Below are 21,877 nucleotides of genomic sequence, written 5' to 3' on the forward strand. Positions count from 1 at the left end.
GTGCCCATTCAGCAGCAACCTGTCGCCGCGCCTCTTAGTTTCGCTGAGGTAGTAAAGCGGCAGCAGCTTCAACAGCCCTCACCACCCCATGGTGTGTCGTATGCTGCAGCCCCGATTCAGCCGTCCGTGACATGGTCTGCTCCCATCCCTGCAAATCCCTGGCGAACGCGCGACAACCGGCCGATCTGTTTTGCGTGCGGTGGCCCTGGTCATATCGCCCGATTCTGCCGCCGTCGCGCGCCAGGATATTCAGACGCCCGTTCACCGAACTACATAGATCGTCCCCGCTCTCGTTATGAAGATCCGGGTCCTCAACCAAGCACGTCTTCACGTGACTATCCGCAACCCACGTCTCGTCGCTCACCTTCACCCCGTCGCCGCTCCTTGTCGCCCATGCGTCGTCGACCAGCCCCTGAAAATGAGGGAAACTAGCCTCCGCAGTTCGTGAGGCAAGAACTGCGCTGTCGAAATGCTCAAGTCCTCGAACTTTGCCGTCGAATATTGTCGAAGTTTTCGTAGAAGGCATCCGTGCATATGCTCTTGTCGATACCGGTGCTGCCGTTTCTGTTATAGACGCCACACTTTGCCGCAAGCTTCGGAAGGTGACCACGCCTCTTGAGATGATGCCCTTACGTACAGCGAATGGAGACCCTGTTCGGCCTATAGCTGCCTGCACTGCTCGACTTATTATAGCTAAAGAGCACTACATTGTCGAGCTTATCGTCCTTTCCTCTTGCTCGCACGACATTATAGTTGGCTGGGACTTTCTATCGTATAATCACGCCGTTATTGATTGTGCTAGATCTGAACTTGAGCTCTTCCCCTTGTGTGACGAGTCCTACTACCCCGCTCATCAAGCCGCACACAAAATAGTCGTCACAGAAGACACAGAAATTCCGCCGACAGCAGCTGTTTTGCTCCCCGTATTCTGCAACAGCATATGTGATGAAGCTGCATTCTTTGAACCATCACGCCTTCTTCTAAATCGGAAGCCACTTCTTTTGCCTTATTCGACCCTCTCTATTTCGAATGGAACAAGCGCTCTCTGCCTCACAAATCCTCTTCCATATCCCATCAGACTGCTTAAAGGTGAATCCCTTGGATGCATGCAACCCATTGATATCGGCCAAATTTTTTCCGTGCAGCAAGATTCAGCTCGACGCGACCTCGACGTCATCAGTGCTCTTACCCCTTCTGATGTTCCAGCTGCTGACCTATTCGATTCGTCGATCGCAGACGGACTGTCCCCATTTGAACGCTCTGATCTTCTCCAGCTGCTCTACCAGTTCCGCGACTCCTTCGACGTTGCCCAACGTGCCCTTGGCCGAACTTCTACCATTGTTCACAACATCGACACCGGCTCCAACTCGCCAGTGCGACAACGCCCTTACCGCGTCTCCACCGCGGAACGTCAAGTTATTACCGACCAGGTTGACGATATGCTTAAACGCGACGTTATTCGCCCTTCACAAAGCCCGTGGGCATCCCCTGTGGTTCTCGTTAAAAAAAAGGATGGATCGATTCGCTTCTGCGTGGATTACCGGCGCCTAAACAAGGTCACTCGAAAAGACGTGTACCCTTTACCCAGAATTGACGATGCCCTTGATTGCCTACAAGGTGCCGAGTTTTTTTCGTCGTTAGATTTGCGTTCCGGGTATTGGCAGGTACCTTTAGCAGAGGCCGACCGTTCAAAGACAGCCTTCGTCACGCCTGACGGTCTATATGAATTCAATGTCATGCCCTTCGGCCTCTGCAATGCGCCTGCCACCTTCGAACGCATGATGGACTCGGTTCTGCGGGGTTAGAAGCGGCACATGTGTCTCTGCTATCTCGACGACATTGTTGTCTTTGCGCCAGATTTCGCAACCCATCTCGAACGCCTCAACCATGTCCTGACGTGTCTGAAAACCGCTCAGCTGCAACTCAATCTCAAGAAGTGCCGTTTTGCTGCGCGAGAACTTACAATTCTTGGTCACGTTGTATCAAAGGATGGTGTGCTTCCGGACCCAGCTAAATTACGTGCCGTGACTGACTTCCCCAAACCGACGACTCTAAAGCAGTTACGAAGCTTCATAGGGTTATGTTCCTACTTTCGTCGGTTTGTGCGCAACTTCGCCTCTATAATTGCGCCTTTGACCCAACTACTAAACAGCGCCTCCTATATCTCGTCATGGTCTTCTGAGTGTGACCAAGCCTTCTCCACCCTTCGTCTCCTGACGTCACCACCTATACTGCGCCACTACGATCCTACGGCCGAAACTGAGGTGCACACAGACGCCAGCGGTGTCGGCCTCGGTGCTGTTCTCGCGCAACGAAAGCCTGGGTTCGCAGAGTATGTCGTCGCATACGCCAGCAGAACGCTCACCAAGGCTGAATCAAACTATAGCGTCACCGAGAAAGAATGCTTGGCAATAGTCTGGGCGCTTGTCAAGTTCCGCCATTACTTATATGGCCGCACGTTTGATGTAGTTACGGACCATCATGCATTATGTTGGTTGTCTTCGTTGAAGGATCCGTCAGGTCGCCTTGCCCGCTGGGCTCTTCGACTTCAAGAGTTTGACATCCGCGTTATATATCGTTCCGGACGCAAGCATGCCGATGCTGATGCACTGTCGCGGTCACCACTATCCACCGAAACTGCGTCCATATCCACTATAGCCCTTCCATTGTCAGCTCTTGACGTCGCCACCGTCTCCTCTGCACAGCGCCACGATCCCTGGATCGCTTCGCTTCTTGACGTTTTATCCGGGGCACCCACTCTTTCGACCACTCGAACTCTGCGACGCCAAGCTTCGCACTTCAGCATCCGTGATGGCCTCTTGTACCGGCGCAACTACTCGCCAGATGGTAAGAAGTGGCTCCTAGTTATCCCTCGAACGCTTCGCTCTACAATCTGCGCTTCCTTTCACTCCGACCCGCAGTGTGCTCACGGTGGTGTCTTCAAGACCTATGAACGCTTACGGAAAAGGTACTACTGGCGCGGAATGTTTCGCTTTGTCCGCAAGTTCATTCGCGGCTGCCACGAGTGTCAGCGACGAAAAAAACCACCGCATCCTGCCGCAGGTTCATTGCAGCCCCTTCCATGCCCAGAACGCCCATTCGACCGCGTTGGAATTGACCTTTATGGACCTTTACCTTTGACCACGGCCGGAAACCGATGGGCTATCATTGCTGTCGACCACCTTACACGATACGCCGAAACCGCTGCTCTTCCCACGGCGACAGCACAGGACGTCGCCTCTTTCATCCTCAGGCGTTTTGTGCTTCGGCATGGTCCTCCTCGCGAACTCCTCAGTGACCGTGGCCGCGTATTTCTCTCCGATGCAATTCAAGCACTCCTCCACCAGTGCAAAATTGTACATCGGACGTGTACTGCCTACCACCCTCAGACGAACGGTCTCACTGAGTGGTTTAATCGTACTCTGGGCGACATGCTTGCGACACATGTTGCATCTGATCAATCAAACTGGGACCTGGTTCTCCCATTTGCGACATACGCGTATAACACCGCTACGCAAGTCACAACCGGGTTTTCCCCCTTCTTCCTTTTGTACGGTCGCCAGCCGACGCACACTATCGACACGTTGCTGCCATACGCACCAGATACCTCAGAGTGCACGCCCGTGTCAGCAGCGGCCCGTTACGCTGAAGATTGCCGACAACTAGCCAAGCGCTTTACTACAGCCGACCAACAACGCCAGAAAAACGCCCGCGATGATGATCACTCTCCGGCCGCAACATTCGCTCCTGGAGCACTTGTGTGGCTGCTTGTACCACCCTGCGCCCCTGGCTTGTCGTCCAAACTGCTCCCAAATTATCATGGTCCCTACCGCATCGTCGAGCGTACTTCCCCCGTAAACTATGTCATTGAGCCTCTTACGCTGCAAGGCGACCGTCGTCGACGTGGACGTGATGTTGTTCACGTAGACCGCCTCAAGCCGTACTTCGACCCTCTTGTACCCACCTGTTAGATCGCCAGGATGGCTCCACCTTTCTCGACGGGGGCAATTGTAATGAAGAAAGGAAGAGAATGGCATACCGATCATCATCAAGAGCAGAGGGCACGAGACCGGCGTTCGAACACCACCATCTTGCTCTCCGCGCTCACTGTTCCGAGCTACCGCCCGTTTGTTGGACTCGCTCAATAAACTTCCTTACAATATATATATACACGAGGTGGCATCGACGAGTAAGCAAGAAATACACTTTATCAGTCGTCCTAGAAAACCAACAACGTCTTCATTTGCACGCTTCGCCTAAAAACCCGCGCTACTTCAGCGTCGTCCCCACTAGAGAATGCCCTCGGCAATATCGTTCTGCCAAATATGGTTGTGTCATTTGCTCCCCCTTTAGAAAAAGATTGGCTGAAGGCTTAGCTTGGTTAAGCCTGGAAGATTGCGAAAGCAATACCCTTGGCTACGCCTTGGTTCGGCTGATGCTGTGGACATGGTTGCCCTTTCTTAAACTTATGGCTATACATCTTCCGACATAGCACAAGGCAGCGCGCCGACCACTGCGAGGAGCCGAGCTGTAGCCCCATTTATCCTCCTAGCGTGACGTCACACCAGCGAGCGGTAGAGCCGCAGCAGCGGCGCACAAGGCTTCGCCTCCACCATCGCTGCCGCGAGCTGGGGCCCCGTCTCTCGGTCTGGCGTGATGTCACACGGTCACGTGACGCGCAGCTGTGTAAGGAGGCGCCACGACTACCGATGGGCCGAAAGTGCGAGCAGTATTGCTTTCGCAATAAAAATCATCGTGCCGATGATAGAGGCTTGGGAAAGCAGCGGTAATGAACTGCGCAGTCTTGTCAGTCCTCATAGAACGGCTTCATACGCAGCACGTGGACGACCTCGGGTAAATGCCGTCGGCGCTTTGAACAGTGAGAACTGTCTGGAACGACTTCATAGTTGACGTCACTGAGGCGTTGGAGAACTATGCAGGGCCCGAAGTATTTGCGCAGGAGCTTTTCAGAGAGCCCACGCTGTCGAATAGGTGTCCAGACCCACAGTTTGTCACCGATGTTGTATGTGACGGCTCTGTGCCGAAGATTGTAGCGTCTGGCGTCACAGTCCTGTTAGTGGATTCGCAGACGCGAAGCTGCCTAGCTGCCTCTGCTCGGGGTGTTATCTCTTCAGCACCCGCCTCGTTGTCGTCAAATTCATGAGGGAGCATTGCGTCTAATGTTGTAACCTCCCGGCGGTATACGAGACTGAAGGGTGTCTTGCGAGTCGTCTCTTGACGAGTCGTAGTGTGGTGACATAAGGTAAAACCTCGTCCCAGTTCTTATGCTCTACATCTACGTACATGCTTATCGTATCAGCCAGTGTCCTATTGAGTTGTTCTGTCAGTCCGTTTGTTTGAGGGTGATACGCCGTTGTCTTCCTGTGGGAGGTACCACTTAGACGTAGAATGATATCTAAAAGCTTGGCCATAAACGCAGTACCCCTGTCCGTGACGACTACTGCGGGAGCGCCATGCCTTAAAACGATGGATTCCAGAAAAAATCGTGCCGCTTCATCTGCTGTTGCCCGTTTCAGATCACCTGTCTCGGCAAATTTAGTGAGATAATCCGTGTCGACGATTATCCACCTATTGCCAGTAGTAGACGTTGGGAAGGGGCTCAAGAAGTCCATGCCTACTTGTGGAAATGGTGTGGCCGTTACGTCAACAGGGTGCAGTAGGTCGGCTGGCTTGACAGATGGCGATTTGCGACGTTGACAATGGAGACATGTCTCAACGTAACGCATAACGACTGCGAGTGCCGATAACGAGTGCCCAGCAGTCGGCTCGTTGTGGCAGGCGTGTAAGATTTCACGTCGAAGCGATGATGGAACAACGAGTAAGTAGTTGGTGCCGCTAGGCGAGAAGTTCTTGTAGAGGACGTTGCGACGCAAGCAGTACGATGCCAGCCCTCTTGCAAAGAGTCTCGGCACGCTCTTGGTTCGTCCTTCAAGGTAATCAATAAGCGGCAGCAATTCAGTGTCATCACTTTGCTGGCGTGAAAGAACGGCAGTGTCCCCGAGTCCCAGAAAGACCACGTCGTCATCGTTTTGTGCTGCCGGCTGAACAGGAGACCGAGAAAGGCAGTCCGCGTCTGCATGTCGTTTTCCCCGACTTGTATGCAACAATAAAGTCGAACTCTTGGAGTCGAAGACTCCAGCGTGCGAGCCGGCCGGAAAGATCTTTCAAAATAATGATCCAGCAGAGGGAATGGTGATCTCTAACGACGGCGAAACACCGACCATATAAATACGGACGAAATTTCAGAACTGCCCATACCATTGCGAGGCATTTTTTTCAGTGGTGGAGTAGTTATCCTCGGCTCGGGATAGTGTCCTGCTGGCGTAAGCAATCACTTTTTCGCTGTCGCCCTGCCATTGTACCAGCACTGCCCCTACACCGACATTACTAGCGTCTTTATGGGATATCGGGGCTTCGTCATTCAAGTGTGCTAATACGGGAGGTGCTTGATGCGTTGCCGGAGCTCGTGAAATGCCCGCTGTTGGTCTTTGCCCCAAGTGAATGGCACTTCTCCTCGGGGGAGCTAGAGCTATGTTAACGGCCATGCGATGCGCGGGAAATTCGCAATAACTTGCCGGTAATACGCACAGAGTCTCAGAAAATGTGGCACAGCCTTTTTGTCTGATGGAATCGGGAAATTAGCGACGGCGGCAATTTTATCCGGATCAGGTCGGATTCCTTGGCTACTGACGACGTGATCGAGAAACGGGAGCTCGTGAAAACCAAAATAGCACTTCTCTGGCTTCAAAGTGTGACCGGCCGAGCGTACCGCTTCAAAAACAGTTTTCAGCCTTCGTAAGTGTTCGTCGAACGTTGCGTAAAAGACAATCACGTTATCCAAGTACACCAGGCATGTTTGCCATTTGATTCCGGAGAGCACAGTGTCCATTAGACGCTGAAATGTTGCTGGCGCCGAACACAAACCCGAAAGAAGTACCTGAAATTCATAAAGTCTGTCAGGCGTCACAAAGGCTGTTTTCTCACGGTCTCTCTCATCCCCTTCGATCTGCCAATAACCGCTTTCCAAGTCCATTGACGAAAAGTAGCACGCGTTTCGCAACCTATCCAAGGAATCATCAATAGGGGGCAGTGGATAAACGTCCTCCTTCGTGACCTGATTGAGCTTCGATAGTCGACGCAGAAGCGCAGGCTACCGTCTTTCTTTTTCACTAAAACTACAAGTGATGCCCAAGGACTATTAGATGGTCGAATAGCGCCATCTTCCAGCATCGTCTTCACTTGTTTTTGTATTGCTTCGCGTTCTTTTGGGGCCACACGATAAGGGTTTTGTCGGATGGGTCTGGCGTCGACATCAGTAATGATGCGGTGTTTGGTAAGTGGCGTTTGACCAACACTTGACGCAGAGGAGAAACAGCCCTGGTACTGATTGATGAGCTCAAGCAGACGGTTCCGCTCAATGGCCGTTAACGTTGGATTAACGTCTACAATAGGAGCAGCTGTGGGGATTGTAGAGGCCGCCTCCTGTGCTAAGCGGCAGTCTCGTATTCGTGTCACTTCGTCGAATAAGCGACAGCAGGGGTGCGATTTTGTAGCAATTCTATTACTTTTTCCATGCCTTTTGCCGCCATCACTGAGCAGCCATTGGTCGAAAATGACCGGGCCGCGCCCATTTTGTCTGTCAATCACGCGACGTCAGGAACCCGCAAAAACTGTAATCGTCATCGTGACGTTGAGGCACTCATTATGCGGAGCAAAAGGCACGGATTTTTGGAACGGCCAGAGGCAGGGTCGTTTCCGAAGGCATGAAAAAAATGGCCGCCCCTCTGATCGCTATGGCCGTGGCTCTTCGCCGTCGCCGACGTGAACAGGGAGAGCCAGACGACGCGTTTGACATGCCGGATGACCATTTTCGACGGCGTTTTCGCCTCTCGAAGGGAACGGTGCGGTTGTTGTGCGAGGAACTGGCGGGGGAACTAGAAGCTGAGCGAGCGACGGGACTGTCGGTGGAGCGGAAAGTGTTGTGTGCGCTGCGCTTCTTTGCTACCGGGAGCTTCCAAGCGTCCGTTGGGAGCGAGGAGACGATCCGTGTGTCGCAGTCGACGGTGAGCGAGTGCGTGCGACGTGTGGCAGAGGCTGTCGTGAACGCAGGGGCCCGCAACAAGTGGGTCCATTTTCCAAAGACAGCCGAGGAAAAGGCAGCCGTGAAGGAGGGTTTCCTTCGGCGCGGCGTTATCCCCGGCGTCATCGGATGCGTAGACGGCAGCCTCATAGCCATCATCGCACCCAAGGGTGAGCGCAAGGCTGTGTTCATGTGCCGCAAGGGATACTACGCCCTCAACTGCATGTTCGTAAGTAAAACTCACGTTTTCTGCGATCCCTTTTGAAAGTTACGTTGCTCTTGCCAACGGGCACTTTCTCTGGTTTACGTTTTACCTCAGATCTGCGACGCGGACATGAAAATCTTGGCCTTGGACCCTATGCGACCGGGGTCGGACCACGACGCTTTTGTCTGGCGGACGACATGGTTGCGCCGGCGGTTCCAAGCGGGGCGCATCGTGAATGCCGGGGAATACCTCCTCGGTGAGAAAAAAACATTTTTTTTTTGGCGCAGTCACGCTTCAGCAGCGCAGAACGCCGTGTCCGCTCCAACCCAAACTTTTAACCAAACCACAAGAACATCAGTAATTCCGGAGTAAAAAAAGAAAATTAAGACATTGACTGCCACCATTGGCAATGTTCGAAGTGTTAAGTTACAAGCACATTATGTGTCTGCGAGGAGCTGACGAAAGCAACACGTATTAGTGCTTTCTGCACCCAGTGACTGCCAGAAGCAGAAGAAATGAACACACATTACTGCTACTACTGTCATTGATAGCACCAACAAGTGTTGATTTCTTGTTTGTGGCAGGCACCGCGTACACTTGTAAATTGGTTAAGAGTTTGTGACGGGTATGGACATGCTCAACTCATGCTTTTACTTGGGACTTGCAACCTTGAAGTCTACCTTTGTTGAATGATGCTGTAGCTTTCCTCAGTTGACAACTTGCCTCTCGTCAGCGGAGTACTCAATGTACTATTTCCATCTTTGTGCAGGTGACAGTGGCTACCCCTTGGAGCCGTGGCTCCTTACCCGGGTTCCTGGCCATCCTCCAGTGCACACAGCCGAGGGGCAGTACAACACAGCACATGCCGCCATGCGTTCCGTAGTGGAGAGGTGCATTGGGCTCTTAAAGAGCCGTTTCCGCTGTCTTCAGCGATATCGCACCCTCCTCTACGAGCCGGAACGTGCAGCCAACATTGTCGCGGCATGTGCTGTGTTCCACAACCTTCGCCTTTCTGAAGGCGACGAGTCAGGCGATGACAGTGATGACGACAGCAGCAGCGGCAGTAGTAGTAGTGAGCTTGACAATAACGGCGACCCCATGCCACACAGTCTGCCCCGTAACACGGGCTCTAGAATGCACTACTTGAGAGGGCGGGCTGTTCGCGACAATGTCATTGGCATGTTTGGAACAACCCGTGCGCAGCACATGCGTTATTTGAGGAGCGTGCGGCGGCAGCTGCGACGTCAACAGCAGCGTCAGCATCGTTAGGTGCATGCACACAGTTTTAAGTAATTGCATTGTGCATTTCATGCTGTGAAATTGCAGATACATTTCCCGTGCTAAGTTGTAGTTGATGTCTGCGTAATGCAAAGCATTCATGATTTGTTGAGAAATGTAAAAGTTGTTAAAAAAATTTAATTATGGGGTTTTACGTGCCAAAACCACTTTCCGATTATGAGTGGAGGGCTCCGGAAATTTCGACCACCTGGGGTTCTTTGACGTGCACCTAAATCTAAGTACACGGGTGTTTTCGCAATGCAGCCGCCGTGGCCGGGATTCGATCCCTCGTGCTCAGCAGCCTAACACCATAGCCACTGAGCAACCACGGTGGGTACATAAAAGTTGTGTAGTGAAGGGTTATGTAAAGCCTGCACTTATAGTAAGTAAAACAGTATCGTTAGAGGTGACATATGAGATTGAAAGCAAGCTAAAAATAAGTGCATATTCAAAGTGTCTGCCACAATTTGCTTGCTGCTGCTGTCGTCATCTAGATGCATGTAGCCCGATTCTTACTCGTATCCCCTTACGCATTGATGGACATAAGCACCTGTCTCCTCACTTTCTACTAGCACAGAGAAGCTCACAGAAGCCAAGATGTACAGTGCACGTCACACCTTCCGCTCCATGGAACGTGCTGTTGCACGCGCAGCTTCTAGGTCCTCCACCATTTTGTCTCGCAACAACGGCAAAGTTCCTTTCGAGTGACGAAAATGCCGTCCAACTGGTCATCCGACATGTCAAACGCTGTGGCTCCCGTGAAGTGTGTGCACGCACGAGCAGTTGATAGATTTTAACAAAGTGACCTCACTTGTATATAGCAGAACTCAGCAATGTTAATCAGTAATATTTGTACAGTGCAAGCTAGCACTAGAAATGTGGTTGCGATGTGTAAATAAAAGCACTAGAGGAAAACTGCACCTTTCTGTATTTCAGTCTTCAACATACACTTGTTTATGCACACATCACATGTGACAGTCTCTACATTGAAGAAGTGTGAGAATCATGAGTACTCAGTAGTAGAGACATTATGCAACATATCACAGACACGTTGGAATAAATATCGGATCACATTGTTCTTGCATCGTAATATATCACAGGTAACGGCATGCATCGTTTCAGAAAACTGTTGTACACTGCACAAGTACACAGTAATAACAACTGGCCTAAACTGCACCAGAAACAGAAATGAGCAGGTGCTTAAATCACATGCCAACCGAATATTTATCACAGCGAAATGTATAGGTACATCACTACATGTGAAAGGAACATGCTGTTGTGGCGCTCAAACTGAAAGAGCCATAGCACCATATTATGATATTCAGTAAGACAAACTGCATAAATATTACACACAAATTGCACCACAAGGGCTAAAATACAATGTATCACAACCTGAAAGATTACTGAATGACAACAAATTGTTTGATAATGAGACAGATGTGCAAGAAAAGAGACATTCCAGCTCAGTACGTAGTGACACAAACAAATATGCATATGCAACAAAAAAAATAAACATTACAAATGAAAAGAAGGAGCATAGGCAAGGAATTTTCATAACTTTTTCTTTTTTGCTATGTATATTGACAGGTTGCTTTCGACATTATAGTAAGGCCTGAAAATTTCACCATTCGATGACAAGGATTAAATTGTAGAACACTTGCAGTGTGGCGTCGTGCTTAAATTGACATGACAATAACTAGGCACCTCAAAATTGCAGCGCCACAGTCGGAATGCCCGCACACACCAGGCCTACAGGCACTTTTGCAGGTGAGCCTGATGGTGTGCACGCTCTTATGGCTGAAGTAAACCTTGAAGAAAAAATTCATGCTGCAACGGCTATGCTACTTATGGTTGCATTAAAGGGTGACTTCAGCAATTATTTATTTGCAAACTAGCAATATTTGCCCTTCATATCATTAATACATCAGCAAATTTTAAGATAAGATTCCTTGCCTATGCTACCTTTGCATCCTTTAATTATGTGGGGCCTGAGAGGGGGGAGGGGCTTGGCTGCCACCATGCCCCAGTGCAGCCAGCAGCAGCTGAAGCAGGCGCTCGTTGGTCTCGTGCGACCGACGCGCCACTTCGAGGCGTTGCCGCTGCACTTCGAGGCGCTGAGACTCCACTTCCCGCATTGCCGCCACCTCCTCCCCGAGGTGCCGCAGGCTCTCCATGTGGGCCTCGTGGTGCTGCCGCAGGCTCTGCAGGTGGGCCTCGTGGTGCTGTTAGCAAAGATGTGTAATTAGTTTAATTACAGAAGCTCAGTAACAGGGCCTTTGTGTGTTGCATTCATCCCCATTTGCAGGCTATTGTCTTGTCATTGTATATTCAAACACTGGAAATATCTTTCTGGCCCATCAAACTTGTGCCGTCGCATTCCATTAAGATGTGTTACATTGCTATACCTGCTTCCTTGAATTCAACGCCACTTTTTTCTTTTTGCCACATAATTGCGTAGATATTTACACATGTTATATCACGCGAATGTGTACAAGATATCACCACAGGACTACACGTATACATTATGCTTGCTCACTGATTAATATAATTTTTAGAGAGGTCATATGCTCATCAATTTCATACGCAGAAAAATATACATCTGTGGCCTTGCACATACCTGCCGGTTTTGCTCCAGCAGTTGTTGGCGGAAGCGAGTGTCCTCTTGAACTCTGGCTTCCTCCAACTGGCTCTGGCGAACGTATGCGGCAGTAGCCGTCATCACAGCACCATCAAGTTCCTGCTGCCTGGGCTGTCTACGGGGTGCCCGTGGCTCTCGAGGGGTAGGCTGCGGCACCTGGGGGGTAGGCTGCGGCACCTGCGGGGTTGGCTGCGGCACCTGCGGGGTTGGCTGCGGGGTTGGCTGCGGCACCTGCGGGGTTGGCTGAGGCACCTGCGGGGTAGGCCGCGGCACCTGGGTGGTAGGCCGCAGCACCTGGGGGGTAGCCGGTGGCTCTTCATGCAAAGCAAAAGCAAAGACTGCTCATTCACTGTTATCCGACCTACACAGATTGATTGTCCTAACCAGTCACTTTGAAATGTCATTATAGCTGCATAGCTACAATAATGATACACAAAACAGGTAGTTAGAGCAAAAGATGCCACAGAAAGTTGCTGGTAGCAGTAACCCTTAAGAAGCACAAGGAATCTCTATTACAACATGATGTCATTTGTAGTGTTGCATTTCTCCTCCATGAATGAGAGCTGGATGTTCGACACAAAGGTAATAACAGCACAGTGACGTACTTTACTTCATAGCAAGATCATACAGCAACTGCAAACAACAATGCTACTACAAAAGCTAGGTCACTGCCTTACGTGTAAGGCCACTTGGCCCAGCAACAGCTGCAGGGCCCGACACCACGAAAGCAGTTGTCGCTGGTAGATGTCTGCGGGAACCGCTGGGCCCTGCAGCTTCCTCTGAACTTGCCTCGTCCTCCAGTCAGAGTAGTGTTCAGACATTGCGAGCAGTGTGTGCAATGCGCATCATGTACACAAGTTGCTGCTCAGAGTACATAACCTATATTGTCACTTGCACAAAAAAAAAGGGCTTAAAAATTTTGCAATATTGTGTTACAATGTAATGCTGAAAATTTGTGAGGTCACAGCAGGTCACACAAACAACACTTCTTTAAATCCAATGTACGCACCTCGCTATCGGGGAAGTACTCAGGGGGGGAAACAAGGACCCCTCCTGTCCTCATAAGGACGTCGAGGACGCGGCCGTCCACGCCACCCACTTTGCCACCTCCAGTAGCCCTGCAAACACGGCAACAACGACAACGTGAAACTACGTTACTGTCCGCATCATTAGAAGCTCACCTCTTCTCGCTCGTGGCCCTGGCCGCTTCTTTTTTCGCTTTATGGGCCATCTTGGCCCAATGGTTCCGCCAACGGCTGGTGGCCTTTACGGCTGGCCCCTGTGCGTTAAGCAACGCCGCCACCTCCTCCCACAGTTCGTTTTTTCGAGCAGCAGTCATACGTGGCGAGAACTCTGTAGAAGCTCTCGCCAGGTATGGGTGCTGCTCGATGAACTGCACGAGAATAGCCGCCTGCTCTTTGGACACCCGCGGCCCTTTTGCTGCCATTTTCTCTTTGTCAACTTGGGAATTTCAGCCGGCCCGCAGCACAGTAAGAAAATTAGAGGCAAACATTCTGTCTAAGCTAAGCGCCTGCATAAAGTGCTCACTACGACTTATTTCTGCCTTTTTATACCACTAATGTAAAAAAAGGTGAAGTCACTACTCACATTTAATGTTGTAGCAGCTTCTTTCTCGGAGCGTATCAGTGCAGGAAGTATTACCGATGCAGCGATAACTTTAAGGAAGCTATCGTTATGTCATGGCGCTGCCCTATGGAAAATGCCTTGACAGTTCTCGATCCACTATGTTGCAAAGTTTCACCTCGGGGGCTACGGATAATTCTTCTTGGCTCTTCCTAAAGAAGAAATTATCACACGTCAGACATGCAGCGAAAACCACACGACAATGCAAGCACTACACGAGCAATAATTACTCACCTCAATCAGTATCTGACGTGGGCGGGGCCGCAATTACGGGCACGCAAGGGGCTGTCAGCTGTTCAGACAGACACGCTAGGGGCTGTCAGCTGTTCACAGGTAAACAAAGGCTGCCATTTTGCTTGCGCTCAATGGCATGGATTGGATGCACATCCGACTACTATGTGGCTACGACTTCAATAATAGAGCACTTGCGTTTGCATTTCTTTGGACTGCGGCAGCTTTTGCGTTGTACGGTAACAAAATGAATTTGCTTTACGCAGCATGGAAGTCCGCTTTTATTAAGTGCCGTTTTACAAAACAAATTTGCTATACAGTCCCGGAAAAAGAGAAGAGAACACGAAAGAAACATCCGGCCAATGAAGGGAGCTTCTGATTGGACGATCCAAGAAAACGTCGTGCCTACGTACACACAATTTCCAAAATCGGTGACGTCACGCGAGAAGGCATTGGCATGAAAAAAGTCATTTCTACAAAATCGCACCCCAGTTCCTCTAACGATGTGTCGACGCTCTTTACTAAACTTCGCCAGCATGAGTTCGGCGCTTCCGTCGATTACATTGATAAGTGCTCTGGCAATAGAGGCCGCGGTGCGGTGCCAGCACACTGGTGTGTTCAGCTACTCCAGTCCCATTCTGCAGGCTTTCGCAGTGCACCTGTACGAGAGAGCAACTCCGCGGCAAAAGTATGACATCGTCCGCAGCAATACGTAAGCGAGGTGGTTGTTGCTTCTCATGGGTGACATTATCCGAACTCGTGGCAAATGTGACGCTTCTGTCATGAATGTTAATCACGGCGCCGTACTCATGTAGGAAATCCATGCCCAATATAAGTTCTTTACAACACTCAGTGAGGATGACGAGGGTGGCGACGAAGGTTGAACCGGCGATTAAGAGTCGGGCCGTGCATTCCCCCACAGGTGTAATCAACTGACCTCCGGTGGTTCCTATGTTGGGCCCGTGCGATGGTGTCTTCACCTTCTTTAGTTTGTCGGCGACCTGTAAGCTTATGATTGAAGAATGGGATCCAATGTCAACCAGAGCAGCTACCTGGTGGCCGTCAATGCGAACGATGAGCTCGGCGCTGACGATGTCAGTTACATCCTTCGTACTTGTATCCGTCGTATTCGTCGTATTCGTCGTTGTACTAGGCGTCTTTTTCGTCATCGTAGTCTTCACGTCGTCGTTCGTCGATAACCGGGATGTGGGGAAGTTCGAGTACTGGAAACCTCATCCCCGGAGGTCGCTGCGGCTAGTTTCCCCGTCGAATGCCAGGGGATCTGCCCCTAGTGACGTCGGTAAAACTGCGACGAGTCGGCGAATTGTAGCGCGCAGGAGATGGAGAAGGAGAACGTGGTCGGGGCGTCGTCGTATTTTGTGGCTGACTGTTCACAGGAGCGTTGTTGTAAACGCGTCGACCGTCATACGGAGAATAGGCATCCTTGGGAGGAAAGCTTGGATGTTGAGCGGCGCGATAGTTGTTCCATTTGTGGCAAACTCGATAGACGTGTCCAGCTTCGCCACAATGGTAGCACACTGGTCGATGGTCGACGGTGCGCAACAAATCGGTTTTCCGACGCTGATTGTTCGGCGGTAACTCTCCATGGAGCCAAGGAGTGGCGTACGCATGTCGAAAATATGGCATTGTTTGTGCTGGCATGATCGATGGGGTCGCTAGAGTCGACGAGGGTGACGGTATCTGCTCTGTTTGTGGCGTAGGTGGTGTGGTAGTTATGGGTGCCAGTGGCGTTGAAGTTGCGTTGATTGGATGGCGAACAGCCTCCGCATAAGTAATGCGCCGCGGAACGTTCTCACATTCTGGCGCCGAAAGGGCTTGCCGCACTTCCTCCCGGACCACATCAGCAACAAAAGATAAAGCTGGTGTCGGTTGCGTATACAAGAAATCCTAGCTGCCGAAGCTGTTCTCGCACAACCTCTCGAACAACTTCACGCAGAGACCTGTCGTTACTCGCAGCCAGTACGGAAGTGTTCGCCGCCGAGTTGCTCATGTCATGCTGGCGGTATCGTTGCCGTAGAGCCCGTTCAATGGATGTAGCCTCTTTTGTGAACTGCGCCACTGTTGTCGATGGATTTATCACAACGCCGGCAAACACTTGCTCCTTCACTACCCGCAAGAGATACCGCAGCTTTCTTTCTTCTGGCATGTCGGGGTCTGCCCTACGGGAAAGACGGGCCATGTCTTTTGAGAACATAGTAACACTTTCATTGGGTTTTTGAACGTGGATTTGAAGGAGACGCTGCGCGTTTTCCCTCCTGTCGATGCTTGAGAATGTATTCAGCATCTGTGCGCGGAAGTCGTTCCACGTGGCAAAGCTCCTCATGGTTGACGTACCACGTATGAGCATTGTCCTTCAGATAGAAATAGACACTCGAGAGTTTGTCCGCCGAGCTGGTCTTATGGTTGTACTGGGCGACGCGCTCGAACTGATCTAGCCAATCTTGGACGTCTTCAAAGGCATCACCATGAAAGCTCTCCGGAACCATATGATTCTGTAGTGTTACTTGCGATGGAGCTGCGGTTACCATGTTATTTTTAAGAGGCAAACGATTTCTCGAAGTTTCTTGCAGGGGACTGGACTCGGGCGCTAAGCCTAGCAGGCGAGGACTGAACCGGTGGACCGGTGTTTCGATGCGCGAAGGTGGTTCCAGGCTCGATCATCGGCTCCGCGAAGGGGTGCCAAGCATGAAGAATACCCCGCACCTCCACCACTGTAACGACGTGGGATTGACGAGTATGCGGAGCAGCACCAACAAGAAGTATAGTTTATCAGACGTCCAAGAAAACCAACAACCTCCTCTTCGTTTACACGCTTCACCTAAAAACCCGCGCTACTTCAGCGTTGTCCCCACTGGCACATACCCGCGGCAATATTGTTGTGCCAGATGTAGTTGGGTCAATATATATATATATATATATATATATATATATATATATATATACAAGAGACAGGGAGGGTAACTGCAGGATATCTGTTATCGTCTCCCTTATAGTGAAGGAAAAGAACACAAGGTATGAATGAACTACAAGACTGTTTTGGCGCTGTCGCCAAGTCTATCAGAGTTCCGCATCGTCACATATGGAGTCAATATCGGATGCAGGGACGTACAACGCTACAAGGTGTGCAGTGGGCTATCGTGGTGTCTTAGCAGCTGTAGCGTTAGGCTGTTAGGCACGACCTCGTGTGTTCGATTCCCAGCGTCGGCGGCTGCATTTAGCTTTCCCAGAAATTCCAAATAAACCCGGTTGCAGCGTGCATTGGGTCCACATTAAATAAATGAAGATGAAATTATTCCGGAGCCGCCACCACGGCGTCCCTCATAATCAGATTGTGGTTTTAGCAGATAAAACCAGTGAACTTAATCTATAAAATCTGTAGAAATAAGCAGGAAGCGTGCGCACATATGACGTCGCAGCACAACAATAAATTTACTAATGATAACATGAATGCGCTAATAAGTCAGTAACAAAGGATGAAAAAGGAATGTCACTGGAGCAAATATTCGCATAAGAGGACAAGTCCTCTCACCACTGACCTGAGGAGAACAAGTCCCTTTGTCGAGACATTCAATGTTTGACTTCTTTTTATTAGAGAAAACTTAGGGCGTTATATACACACAGGACGGGGAAAATGAACACACATGGTCCTCGCTGTTGTGTGTGCTCTTTTTTCATAGCGCTTTAAGTTTTTCTAATAATGCATTACCAACTAGGCCCTCTATCCATCCTTTCGACGTTTTTATTAACTTGGAGCCTCCATATTTACGGCTGTAAACGTCTGTCTTGTCAACATAGCGCTGGATGTGCTGATGTCTCTGTTGTGTGCGCAGGTTTTCAGCTTGCTGCTTCTTTTTCATTATATTCGCATTCTTTGATGCTTTACCACTTGCTTTGGTGTAATCCTGGTGTGGTTTCGCTTGTCGTCTTTATTTACAGCGCGGTGTTCTGACGCTCTCCCTATAGCTTTCCCAACGATGCGATCAAAGTACATGTACGGTTGAAACGATGGGAATTCTAGCGACTCAAAAGTTCATGTTTCTCATTTAGCCTCGCTTATTAAATTTCTCTAAGTGCTAGATGCAACACACCAATCTTTCTGTGCCCACTCGGCTGATAAGGCAACCCAACAGGGAAAAGAAATCTTTCCCGAAGAGAGTTCAATATAAAACAAGTTACTTGTTGCATCAAGCGTGTTTACAGCTTCCTCCTGTGATATTATTAATGTATTCCAACGCAGTACTTGTATCCGACGTCTATTTTTGTCCGGCGATTTGATCAGAGTTCCGCATGAAGGCACACAATAGCGACCCCGGCCATCTCTGCACGGTCGCATTCCTTGTGCGGCAAGATGCGCATTTCATTAGAATAAAATCTGCATCAACAAGTTTTTAGAAAACGAAGATTGAAGAAGAACGTATCAAAATTGAAATTAAAGCTGCTTGGTGAGGAAATGTGATGTGCCTTGTGTGGAAATTGAAATCAATTTTGCGCATCGCCTGTTACTGCACAAATAGAAGCGATGTGTTGCGACACAAATTTGCTGAAAAATTTCAGGTGCCTTGCGATGCAATGAACTCAATCTCATGCCGCTGCAACGAACGCAATCTCATGCCGCTGCAGTAGAGCGTGACTTAAATATCTGCGGCTGTGTTGGCGTTTGCGGGAGGTATACCACGGGCGCTCGATGAAAATGCACGGGTGTCCGTTTTGATCGAGTGGCCGTGCGTATTCGTTGAGACGGTATTTCTGAAACGAAAAGAAATAAAATGCATTGGGTGTAGCAGTGCCCATGCATTGCTTTATGCTTAATATTTTCTTTTTATTTTTGCGTCGCCAAGTTTTCGGCCCGGCACGTATTAACTTATGTTTGAGGCGTTTTCACTGTAACCATCCGTTTTCTTGACGTTGCCGTTACGCCCCGGGATATCCGTTTACCGCTTGACCCGCGGTTACCGATATGTGCATTACGTCGTTTTATTTTTTTAATTCTCCACAGCCCTAGGAAAGCAAGTGCCCAGATGCGACTGTATCTAGTACCCAACAGAATTTCTGATGGAGACTTGCCGGTCTTCTGGGGAGTCCTGCTGTAATTTAGCAGCTAACGCATATGGTTATACACCAACTTTCCCCCTCTCATCTTTAGGAGTCCATCCTTCATTGTTCTGTCCGCTCTCTCAGCCACTCCGTTTGATTGTGGATGAAAATGGGTGGTTCTCAGGCGCACAGTGTTGTTCCTTTCAGCGAAGGTTGCAAGCTCCCGGGTTGTGAACTGTGGTTGTGGAATTGTGAATGCCGAAGTGGTATGGTTCAGTGGCACTGCTTCTAACCATTTTGTGCGGAAGTCCACTACCACGAGCACCGTGTTTCCTTCTATCGGCCTATGGAAGTCAACCTGAACGCGCAACCATCTCTCCTCAGTTTGTGGCCAGTCTGATGGCGGCGCAGCTGCTGACATGGGCAAATTCTCAATGCAATTTCACAGTGCGTTGATGTTGCCTCGGTATGGCGGTCTACACCTGGCCACCAATACAACGACAGCGCCACTGTTTTCATGGCCGAGGACCCTTGATGCGTTTAGCGTAGTAATTGTAATTGCGGCTTCTGAGGTGTGACTGTTATGAAAGAGAGAGAGAGAGCAAATGATAAGCGAACGGCAGGGGGGCTAACCGGGACTGAGCCGCTGCCCTACACTCAAGAAAGGGAAAAGGGATGTGAAAGGTTAAAAAAAGAAGAGAAAGTCCACTGGGGATATCGTTTGGTCACTCAGTCCGGATCACAGACGGTGACTCAATCTGGTAGCTTTAGAATATCGCAGCAGCGCTTTTGTGGCCTTTTGTAACTGCAATATGCGAGGCCATGGTCCCAAGATCTTGTTCAAGGTGAACGGTTAACTGATTTAGAGCTGTGCAGAGGTCATATCTTTCATTTTCAGAAGATGGGCAGTAGCATAGTAGATGTTCTATAGTCTCCTCGACACCGCAGGCATCGCACTCGGAGCTATCAGCCATTCCAATCAAACACGTAATTGCATTGGCGAATGCGACGCCAAAGTGGCACAGTATTGTTTCCTCATTTCACGGAAGCCCTGGTAACAGCCACCGTTGCATAGATGGGTCGAGGGAATGCAATCGATGTTGGGTGAATTCAGGTGTGTGCCACTTCTCCAATGTTATACGGTGCGCTAGCTTGCTTAAGTGTTGGGCTGTGTCAGTCCGCGATAAAGGCACAGAAACAAGGGTTGCTCTTTCGTGTGCTTTCCTAGCAGCTTCGTCAGCTAGGTCATTGCCAGAGATACCGCCATGGCCTTGCAGCCATTGTGATGACAACACAATTGCCCCAATAGGCTAGGTCATGTGCCCAGGATATCTCCCACTTGCGATCAAAGAAGGGAACCAAGAAGCGATCAGAACCTTTTGCGCCATCTTGCCAACCATGCAGCAAGTTTTGTTTTACGCGGCCGGAGTAGAGGTGGCACAAGCCGGGAAGATGTGATGGCCGCGTCACGGTGACGCCTTCCTTACAAGGGAAGGCTAATCGTTCTGCGGGCTTTCCTAATAAAGTTGCTTCGCTCGCTCGCTCACGCGGGCTAAAGCCGAGTGATTGGCTGTTAGTTCCATTGGCTGTTAACTATGTCTTCACCCAAGTTTTTACAAAAAATAATAATGTTCGTTTATAGCTCTCCGCAAGATAGGAAAAGGGATTTTAAGACCCTCTTGGGCAGCATTTCCAGTAAGGCAGATACAGCGCCGCTCGTAGTGGCTGGGGTCTTCAACGCTCCCAACAAAGAATGGGGCTATGGTCATCAGAGCGTCAAGGGTACCAATTTAGCAACCATGGTAAGTCAATTAAAATTTGCTCTTATTACAGATGCTAACTTCCCCACGAGAACTGGTACCTCAACTACCAGAGATACAACCCCGGATCTAACATTCCTTCGGGGAATTGAAGGCTCGTGGGACAATCTGCAGGAGAATTTAGGAAGTGATCATTACATAATTGAAGTCATCTTACAGACTCAACCACCATCACTAAGGAAATATGAGTACGTGGACTGGGATCTCTTTCGTAAGTTGCGTAAGGAAACCAGCATAGATGACGAATTTTATGAGGAGCTTTTAGATCAGCTAAAGGCGACAATTAAGAAAGCTACTAAAGCAGTCTCAAAGAAATCGAAGTCCCAAAAATGGACTCCAAGCTAGCTCACATGCTGGAAGCGAAAAATTCCCTTCTAACCAGATGGAAGAGTAACAGACTTAATAGAAGACTTAGAGCCAAGATCGTCCAAGTTAATCGTGATATCGAAACATACGCGGCTCAACTTTGACGTCAACAATGGGACGAAACTTGCTCAGAAACAGACGGCAGATTGCGCAGAGGAGGCAAATGGAATCAATTGAAGAGCCTACTTAATGACAAGCTCTCCAGAGATACTACAAACCTCGCCATAAACAGACTCGTCAATAAACAGATAACTATAGGGCTGACAGCAAGAGAGGTTGCAAACATCCTCGCACACATGTACCTGCCACTTAAAAATGAATATGAAAACGAAGAAGAAATAAGCGAACCTTACTCCGGAATATCGCAACCGGACTTGGACAGTGACTTCACTGCAGCTGAGATAAGGCATGTACTCTTTCATTTAAATGGGATATCTGCCCCGGGTCCGGATGGCATCACAAATAAATTTTTGCGAAACCTGGACGATGATGCCATAGACATAATCACGGTCAAAATTAATAGTCACTGGAGATCCGGC

The 21,877-nt window shown here is 49.7% G+C and overlaps 2 protein-coding genes and 1 long non-coding RNA gene across 3 annotated transcripts; 1 reads left to right on the forward strand and 2 right to left on the reverse strand.

Annotated features, from left to right (window-relative positions):
* Positions 1–7,557: 7,557 nt before the first annotated feature.
* Positions 7,558–10,458, forward strand: LOC140213199 (putative nuclease HARBI1). Its single transcript, XM_072284354.1, has 4 exons — positions 7,558–8,330; positions 8,421–8,562; positions 9,076–9,134; positions 10,453–10,458. The coding sequence occupies exons 1-4, from the start codon at positions 7,785–7,787 to the stop codon at positions 10,456–10,458; spliced, it is 753 nt and encodes a 250-aa protein (XP_072140455.1). The 5' UTR covers positions 7,558–7,784.
* A 1,079-nt stretch (positions 10,459–11,537) lies between these two features.
* LOC129383698 (uncharacterized) lies at positions 11,538–12,496 on the reverse strand. Its single transcript, XM_055068365.2, has 2 exons — positions 12,202–12,496; positions 11,538–11,806 (listed from the first exon to the last, which is right to left on the reverse strand). The coding sequence occupies exons 1-2, from the start codon at positions 12,301–12,303 to the stop codon at positions 11,558–11,560; spliced, it is 351 nt and encodes a 116-aa protein (XP_054924340.1). The 5' UTR covers positions 12,304–12,496; the 3' UTR covers positions 11,538–11,557.
* Positions 12,496–14,222, reverse strand: LOC140213144 (uncharacterized). Its single transcript, XR_011890119.1, has 4 exons — positions 13,831–14,222; positions 13,232–13,340; positions 12,900–13,017; positions 12,496–12,536 (listed from the first exon to the last, which is right to left on the reverse strand). It is a non-coding gene; the product is annotated as an uncharacterized lncRNA (long non-coding RNA).
* Positions 14,223–21,877: the final 7,655 nt, after the last annotated feature.

This window comes from Dermacentor andersoni, chromosome 9, assembly GCF_023375885.2.
Source record: "Dermacentor andersoni chromosome 9, qqDerAnde1_hic_scaffold, whole genome shotgun sequence".
NCBI lineage: Eukaryota > Metazoa > Arthropoda > Arachnida > Ixodida > Ixodidae > Dermacentor > Dermacentor andersoni.

Coding starts and splice junctions, on each gene's coding strand:
- LOC140213199 (XM_072284354.1), top strand. CDS start 7,785: ATGAAAAAAATGGCCGCCCCTCTGATCGCTATGGCCGTGGCTCTTCGC. Junction 8,331..8,420: donor ACGCCCTCAACTGCATGTTC/GTAAGTAAAACT, acceptor GTTTTACCTCAG/ATCTGCGACGCGGACATGAA. Junction 8,563..9,075: donor TGCCGGGGAATACCTCCTCG/GTGAGAAAAAAA, acceptor ATCTTTGTGCAG/GTGACAGTGGCTACCCCTTG.
- LOC129383698 (XM_055068365.2), bottom strand. CDS start 12,303: ATGACGGCTACTGCCGCATACGTTCGCCAGAGCCAGTTGGAGGAAGCC. Junction 11,807..12,201: donor TGCTGGAGCAAAACCGGCAG/GTATGTGCAAGG, acceptor CTTTGCTAACAG/CACCACGAGGCCCACCTGCA.